Consider the following 9,076-nt stretch of genomic DNA (forward strand, 5'->3'; position numbering starts at 1 on the left):
AGAAATAGGAATATGACTTTTTTTTTTTGGGGGGTTTATTTAAAATCATGGAAAAGAAAAGCACAACTCTTTTGGATCTATAACAGTGAAAGATTTTGGAATCTTAGTTTTAGTCAATGCCTTTTTTTTTTGTCTCCCCTTAAGAACCAAACTCTATAATTGATTATAATATTCAACTCAGATATTTTTTGTTAGAATTAATTTTCATGAAAACCAATACTTGAATAATTGAACATTAATTGGCTCAAGCACAATATTTATTGATCAAAGTGTTCGTATTCGAGTCACAGGGACATCTAGTTAAGATAGTGATTATTTTCTGAATATTAATTATGTTTCTTTTTTAAGCATTAATTATTCATATTAATATTTATTGATTTATTTTCTTAGACCATGTGTTGTGACCTTTGTGGGAAAACTTGAATGACAACATGCATGCCCTTTAAGAATGTTTTAATTGAGATTGGATTAGTGTTTATCTTATCATCAACATATCTTTGCCTATTACGTATGAATGAAATGGTCTCCCAAAGCATAGATCATGCTGTTAGTTGGTAGCTAATAATGGTCTGGGTGATTAAAACTTGGAGCTTGAGTTTTAAGTTATATAAATTATTATATCGAATCCTATCTGAAATATTGGAGGACACTGTCATTTGGTTTTTGACTTTTTTATTATTATTTATTATTGTTATCTTCTTTTCATTTGATATAAATACCAAAGGGAGAATATTCCTGGATACCACGTGTTTGTCTTTATGAAGCTTAGGATTACATGCATGTACTGAAACTGACATGATTTTTAGATTTTCTTTGCCAGTTTGACAACCCTTTCTTTTTCAAGATGCGCATCTAAAGCTTCATTTCAGGAACATATCTAGCACCAGTGATATATATATATTAGTTACAAGTTAGTTAAATTTCAACTTATTTTCACCTCACCAAAATAAGGTTACGCAAAATGGACCTATAATTTTGTTTCTTATAATTCGGTGATAAACATTTTGTCCAAGTCACATACATGACACAACCGCTCAAAAAAAAAAAAGTCTTTGTCTTTAGTCTTTAAATAAGATAAAACCTAGGTATAGGATTCATTATTTTAGATGTAATATATATTAAATTCTTTAATTAAATATAATCATTAATTCTACTGAAGTTTACACATGCCAACTTACAAGCACGCCTGAAAAATGAATAACATTTGAAATTGTGAGTTGAAAATGCAAGTCGGTGCATCCATTAACTTTCACTATATTATTCAGTTAAAAAAAACTTTCACTATATTAAATATATTCTTTAGACACTTTTTCCTCTAACATTGAGGCTATGCCTAAATCATAATAATTTTTTTGGTCCGTGCTTAGGTGCTTAGGTTACGTATGGCTAGCTAATGCAAAAAACTATTCAAATATATATATATATATATATATATATTTGGGTAAAAACTATTCGATTGCTACATATCATGAGTGACATGTTATTTAATGTTTTCCAAATATTTGGCCACTTATGATGTCCAATTTAATGTGCCATGCATGCATTAATCTATCATATGACATGTACCATGTTTAGGCGTAGTGATTACTTTATCAGCAATCGAATCTCCGAACCAGTTGTAACTGAAAATTGCAACAAAATCATTGCCACATTTCGATGTCTGAACACATATGCTAGGTTAAACTGACAAACCTGTCACTAGAATATCGACAAAGACCAACCACAATTTGACACATCACCCATATGTATTTTCCCATGCATAAAACAAATTAATTTTCCGTTAATAATGGGATAGCGTGCACAGCAAGGAGTTTGCCGCGTAAAAACTTTACGGTGGGTGACGTAATCAAATTTTTTAATGAGTGGTAATTAAATTTTTAATTGCGGCGGCTAGTTTTAATTACTTTAATTTACTTAATCTGCTTTTAATTATGGTCAATCTCAAGTCAATCTCACTAGAGTAGAGCTTTGCCTATAAAATAACAAGAGCCTATCTTGCATCCATTTTTTGCTTTGGGGATTATTGGTGTAGTAATTATTCAGTGTTCACTCTCTCTCTCTCTCTCTCTCTCTCTGTGACCAATCTCTCTTAGAAGTTTTTTTCTCTCTCTAAGGTTTGATTTCTCATTAATTTTCTGTTTGGTTTTGTCTTATAATTTCATTAATTGTCCTAGATTTCCCTTTTAGATCTTCAATTCCTTTATTCTTGATTCATGGCCTTTTTCCTTATTGGGTATTTTTGTTTGTTTAACGAGAAAGTGAAAGAAAAGGAAAAAGAAAAGCGTAGGAAAGTTTTCAAATTTTTTTTTTTAAAAAAAATTTTACTTTTTATAGAAAAGTTTAGGAAGCCCAGAAGTTTTAGATTTTTTTTTTTTTAAATTTTTTTAAAGAGAAAACCCTTATGAATCAAACTGGTATTGTGATAAATTTTGGAAATTTAATTTTGGAATAAACTCTGTTATTTTGGTAAGAGTTGGTTTGAGTGTAATCGATGTTTGAATTTGATGAATTTATCTGTTTTTTGCTTTGAATTTTTGTGAGTAAGAATTTTTGTTCTGAATTTTGGTCGGGTCAAGCACAATATTTGTGCAAAATCATATTGGTTATTGATTTCTTGTTTTAGAGCATTTGTTAGTCAACTCTGGGATTGTTTGAATGCCAAACTACCTTTTTAGACTTTGTATATACTGTTTAATTGAGATTAGATCAGAGTTTTTGGTTAATTCATGTTTGTCTATTATGTTTGGATGTAAATCTTGTCCCAAGCATTGAACTTTGCAATTGGGGTGCTCTTACAGTCTTACAGGTAGCTGATACTGGTCTGGGTCTCTTAAAATTCGAACTTTAGATTTTATATCAGATCCAATTCTTGAGGATACTCTAATTGGGTTTTTGTTTGTTGTTATTCTTTCTGTGTTTGAGTGTTTCATTTGATATTGGTCCCAAAAGGACCATGTCCGATGATGCAGCATGATTATCTTTCATGAAATTGAAGTTTACTCGCATGCTGAAACTAACATATAATTTAGTTCCACAATAGTAGTCTTCATTTTTCTTCTTTTTCTGAATTGGCAACATATGACTACCTCATCTAATTATTTATTGTCTTCGGCAGCTTGATGAACCTTTGTTTTACAATCTATGCAGGGACAGATTCAGGTCGCAGATTTGTTTCCCTTCCTTTTGAATTGTCTGACAATGTGTCCTCTACCAGTTCCCAGTGGTATTGAATCACATTCGACTGCTGAGAAAATCATTGGGTGTTTGTACAAAATCAACAAGGGAGATCTCCGAGATCTCCCCAGCAATTTGATAAAAGATTCTGATTTTTTTCGTTATGACCCTGAAAATCTGCCCCCTGGTAAGTCTCATGTTCTTTTAATTTATAATATTTTGATAGTGTAGAAATCTTGGTAGCTTATATATTTTGGAATCTTCAAACCCCCCCCCCACCCCCCCCTCTCTTCTTTTCCCAAAATATCACTCGTTTTTAGTACCTATTTGAACTCTGATTTTAGTGATTGGTAAAATTTTGAGGGATTGAGGCATTGGATATTATGTGTGTTTAGATTCTAACTGTTTACATCTCTACTTCCAAAATTATGTCATTTTACTGCATTGATTACAGTCTTGGGTAAATTCTGTTCGCCATTATGGTTGCTGGCCCTTGTGCTGATATCGCATATATTGACATTTATCACAAAAGAAAAAAAAAATCCATTTTATTTCTTCCACGTAGTCTGCATAAATTTGAGGACATTAACTCATCCACAACATTTGGTGTTTCACTTATGCATTTTAGAAATCTTTTACGCTATATGTATTAGTAAGCATTTACTTATTAGACAAAGAATTTTTTGTTATACTCAGAGAGAACATGTTTATTGTAAGAAAAATGTTCAGTTTTTTTTTTTCCTCCTTCTGCATATGCTCAATTAGTGTTCATCTTTGAATAAAAATTTCTCTTATTAATATATTCCTGGGTTTTGACTTAATGTTTTGTACCATTTTAAGTGTAATCTCTGGTAATTTGGTATATGCAGGCATGTGGTTCTTAATTCACTCTGAGGTGGATGGAGTTTATGAGCATGGAAAATGGAGTATCAAAGGAGAGGCCTATGAAATTGTCTTAGACTCTATGACCACTTGTTTGAGAACTACATTTGAATTCTATAAAGGCCAAGGGCCTCATGAGCGTAGAACCAACTGGGTGATGCATGAATACAGGATGCAGAGAGGACAGTTTGAAGGTGGCAACATGAAGGTATTCTATGGAATTTGTTAGCACTATATGCTTGTTACCTCACATAATAACCTCTTCTTTTATTATCAACACCAAACAACTGCTGTTTTGGTGAAAAATCTGCAGGAAAGCAACTCGCTGTGCGGAGTCTTCTGTGATGGCGAGCAAAGCCAAAACCATGAAAAGCAGCTGAAACTGGGTAGCACTAATACTGCAAGTGAAAATCACATTCACACTACTCAATCAGTTGTTCCAAATGCCGACAATAGTATTGGACAAAGTTCCACAAGCCAGCCTCAGGTGTGTCAACCTCAGCTTCCTGGCCTTGACATTTAGATTAGTTTTCTTTCTTCTTTTTAATTGGTAAGTTACACATGCACTAATAGGTCTTGAACTCACAATCTCACCCTCCACCCAGGACTTATAAGGGGAGGAGATGCCAGTTGAGCTAGAGCTCATTGGCAAATGCATTTAGATAACTTAAAACAAGAATATACCAAATGCCTTAAACCAAGGAAATTTCTGGTCAGGTATACTGTTTTAGTGTGTGTCTGGGATAGCTTATTTTTATCAGCTTACATTTAGCTTACAATATAAGTTTAAAGTTTTGCTTAGAAAAATATGCTTTAAAGAGCTGTAACTAGTCAGACAAGCCAAATAAGCTAGAAATTTGGCTTAGCCAAACACAAGTTGCGGACACGTTGTGTTGTCCAGTCGGGTAGAGAGAGGTGAGAAGGGGTGCAAGGGTCAAAACTGGCATGGTGCAGTGTCGATCAATAGGCTGAACACTTAACCTGACAAGAAAGGCAAAACTGCGTTTCACAGTGACTTGAAAGGTGGTATCCTTGTAATTGTAAATTGGGAGTAGATCTGGATTTTGATTGTCAAGAGTTACCTATATTAGAGCTGAATATTGCTTTGGTTTTCCACATCCTAGAAGTTTGTATATTCTTAATTGCTAAGTGTTGATTAAATGAGGATTTTTCTCTAATAGACCTTTGAAGACAATGACAATTCTTGATGATAACACAATGAACATAAGGCATTCTTTGACACAATAAAGATTCATCTAGAAGAATTTTATTGGGGAAATTACACTTTTCTTCCCTAAACAATACCCCATTTTACACTTTGCCCCTTGAACTATAGAAATACACAATTGACCCCCCAGAGTTATAACTTTGTAACACTTAACCTTCTTTTATTTGTGTGTGTGTGTGTGGTGGTTTATTTTTTCTCTCTTTTTTAATGTGTAATTATGTTTCGTAGGTAAGTGTGGATGACAACAGAGTCATGCTGGCTGTGATGGAGAGATCTCCAGATCATCAGCATCAAAATCTGCATGAAGTAGAGGACCATTTTGAAGATGGTTTTATTGAAATGTTGGATTTTGAGAATCCTTTATCCCCTTCTTCAAGTTCAGAATCAAGTTGCGTGACCAAATCATCAGATGACTGGTTTGACTCAGGGGCTTTGATTCAAGAAATAGATTCTGAAAATAACCAGAGGAATGCTGGTTATGTATCTGCACCTGTCAAACCAAACAAGGTGGTTGTGCTTCCAGCTACTTCAGGTCTGTCAACATTTTCGACTTTCCTCTACGCCACTTTAATTGTTGTAGTTTTTATGACAACTATTAGTATCATTATCATCTTTCTTGAATAACACATACATCTTTGAACTCGAGTAAATCCAAGGTACTGGTTCTTATTGATAAATTACCAATTTTTCCAAAAGTTTAAGCTATTAGGATATAGTGAATTTAATCATTTAATCATAATTCTAATACTCCCCCTCACGTGTAGGCCTAAACTCCCCCTTAATAAATGGGGTCCAACATTTTGGACTTTTAACATTTTATACAAGAGGCAGAGTAGTAACAAAGATCAAACTTAGGATTTTCTGCTTTGATACCCTAATAAATTAGCAATTGTCCCAAAATCTTAAGTTGTCAGGAAATAGTGAATTTAATCATTTAATTATAATTCTAACACTTACATATATTATTATGGTGTTTATCAAAAGGGACTTGATTTGTTACTTTCATGCTGTCTGTAGCTTAAGCTGAGCAGCCACATGGCTTGAAGATTTAAAAGTGTTGATTTCTGTGAAATGTTCCGGTTCAATACCTGGCATAATTGCTTAATTTAAGATTAGTGTTTGATGTACTACAACGATATTCCCATTCCATTCCAATGTGATTACGATTTGATTTAAGAAACTTATTTGGAATTAATAAAATAGTATCATGTTACAGCTGAAGTTTAGCATTTTTGTCCTTGGCTAAGTTCAAATTTTTATTCACCACAACTGTGAATTCCTAAGTCCATTCACCAATGAGCTATAGATTAGATGACAGTTCCTCCAGTTATAACAGTAAGATAGAGGGTGAGATCATGAGTTCAAGACTCACTAGATGTCTGTAAGCCCCATTCGAGCTGTTTGTTATAGATTTCATTGTGACAATTGTTTCTTCATGTATTATCATTCTGCGGTAAATATGTTAGTAATATCTTATTGTTCAGCCCTTAGGCTGTCAAGTGAGACCAGATGCATTTTTAGTGAGATTAGGATTTTAAATTGCATTAGTTACTTTCTTTTAGATTCCCAGTATGTCTCTAATCTGTTGCAGTTCAACCATCTTCTACTGAGTTCTGAATTTCTCCTGCTCAATTATTATAGCACTCTCATCAAATTTGATGCCCATACTAAAATCTGAGCTTTTGTTACACTTTCTTTTATTGCTGTAAACAGGGAATCCTTCTACTATCAATTGCTACTGTTGTTTCTCTATAATAATATACATCAATTAATGTAATTTATGTTTGCTCTGCAGGATCTCTTAATAGAGAAAAAATGTTGACACCTTCAGAAATCCTCAAAACTGATAGTTCTACACCTGAACCAGCTGTGCACCGTCAAGGAAGCGAAATTCCAAAGCCAAACCTCAGGAATGAAGGTTCATCATCAAATTCTCACAATCTGACCCTACCATTCAGTAGCCAAATAGTAGCTGCAGATCAAGAAAACACGGCTGCTGTTGCCAGAAAGAGAAAGCTTAGGAAGTATCTGTGTTTCATGCCTTTCTAATCTAAATTAACAGAATTTTTGTCCAAACTGCATTAGGAGGAATATTCTTCAAGTTCATTACATGATCATCAAAATAACCATCTACATGTGCTTTTAATCACGTGAAATAATTAATAATCTAACCAGTTTAGATGACTTAATTTTCATTTGATCACAAGCATACATAGATAATTATATAAAATTATATAAAATGTCATGAAATGGGTTGAACAAGATTCATCCGAAAACAGTTTGGAGACAAATTTTGTAAATTGTAGATCCTCCTTATATGAAATACATGTGTACACTGTACAGTTATATGTGTGTATTAGCAAGTACATTACTATATTTGTAAGCACTATGTTCCATTATCAGCAAACAATGGACCGTGTATTCAGTGGAGTTCTGGTGGAATAATAGCTGAGAAGAGGAATGTAGGCGGTGGTGTCTGAAATTGAAGCTGGCAGACTAGTCTAATTAATTGAGGAGACTAATAGGTAGGACTCTGATTGTTTCATTGTCTATGTAACTATGCAAGGCTGATGTTGGCTCTTCAATTTTTGAGCTGCCTGTTATTTCTTCTGAACTTCAAATGTAAGAAACTTTACTCTTTTTTTCAATAGATTCACTTGCTGTACTTGAATGTTGTATATTGCTTTTTAGTTAGGTCAGAACTGGTTGTTATAGTGTAAATTGTAAAAGTTAAGCTTGGTATCAACATGTTGCGGTTTTAGCTGGGCTACTTAAAAGTCTCTCTTCTTATTCTTCTTCCAAATCCTTAGTATCAATATGTTGCGGTTTTAGCTGTGCTACTCATTCACAGTGTTGGCAGCAAGCTCGGGGACTTCTCTGCCACCTTCACATTATGTCATCTTCCCTCCTCTCTCAACTCTTCAAGAACTTCATCAACTATTTCCTCAGCATCCTTATCGGCGGCAGATATTAATTCTCTTTTAGATATATATATATATATATATAGACCTATAAGAAACATTATTAACCAATTGTTTTTGGATCAAGTTGCATACTCTTGCTTCATAAAAAAATGTAACCAGGAAGGGATATCACAGTTTTTTTAAAATTCTACTTAACCTACTTATTGGATACTTAAAATCTAACTCTTGCTCACTTGAGTAACCATCATGGTACGCGGTGGTCACATCACAGATTTAATTCGGGTGTAGTTTATGAGTTAATTTTTTATTTATTTATTAGGAGTGGTTTATGAGTTGTATTAAAAGAACAGCAAGATGAACGCAATATAAAACCATAAATTGGTCAAGTTAGGATCCCTTCCAAAAGTCCAAATAAAACCTTGCAAAACCTTATACACCTCGGATGTTTATATAACTCGGAGCCAGTAATGTACCTTGACCAGTGGAAGAACTGAGATGGCTAGGCAAAAAAAAAAAAGAAAAAGAAAAAAAAGCCCACTGGACCAAATTTTGAGAAGCTACTACTTACTTGTCTGTATGGTTTACAGTCCGAAATAAAAATAAAAAATTGTTAAAAGGGCTGTCCCACCAACCTGAGCTGAGCTTGGTAGCAAATTAGCAAATAAAAAAACTAAGATACTCTTGTAGGTTCTAAATTTTAATATCCTCCTCCATTGAGGATGCCCAAAAAAGAAAAAAAAAAAAAAAAAGCTGCATTGAAAACAGGATCAGTACATTTGAAGCATCTCTTCGAAAATTACTAGTTTTTTAGAACCATCTTTTATCTGCATTCAGAAAATTAGCCAATTGTTCTATTTAAATGTTCGTA

The 9,076-nt window shown here is 33.5% G+C and overlaps 1 protein-coding gene across 1 annotated transcript; it reads left to right on the forward strand.

Moving 5' to 3' along the window:
• Nucleotides 1-1,985: 1,985 nt before the first annotated feature.
• LOC112021369 (NAC domain-containing protein 30) lies at nt 1,986-7,949 on the forward strand. The gene is made up of 6 exons (XM_024053940.2): nt 1,986-2,114; nt 3,148-3,361; nt 4,044-4,264; nt 4,370-4,543; nt 5,513-5,816; nt 7,080-7,949. Exons 2-6 carry the CDS (start codon nt 3,199-3,201, stop codon nt 7,331-7,333), a joined length of 1,116 nt encoding a protein of 371 aa, XP_023909708.1. The 5' UTR covers nt 1,986-2,114; nt 3,148-3,198; the 3' UTR covers nt 7,334-7,949.
• Nucleotides 7,950-9,076: the final 1,127 nt, after the last annotated feature.

This window comes from Quercus suber, unplaced genomic scaffold (genome assembly GCF_002906115.3).
Source record: "Quercus suber isolate HL8 unplaced genomic scaffold, Cork oak 2.0 scaffold_994, whole genome shotgun sequence".
NCBI lineage: Eukaryota > Viridiplantae > Streptophyta > Magnoliopsida > Fagales > Fagaceae > Quercus > Quercus suber.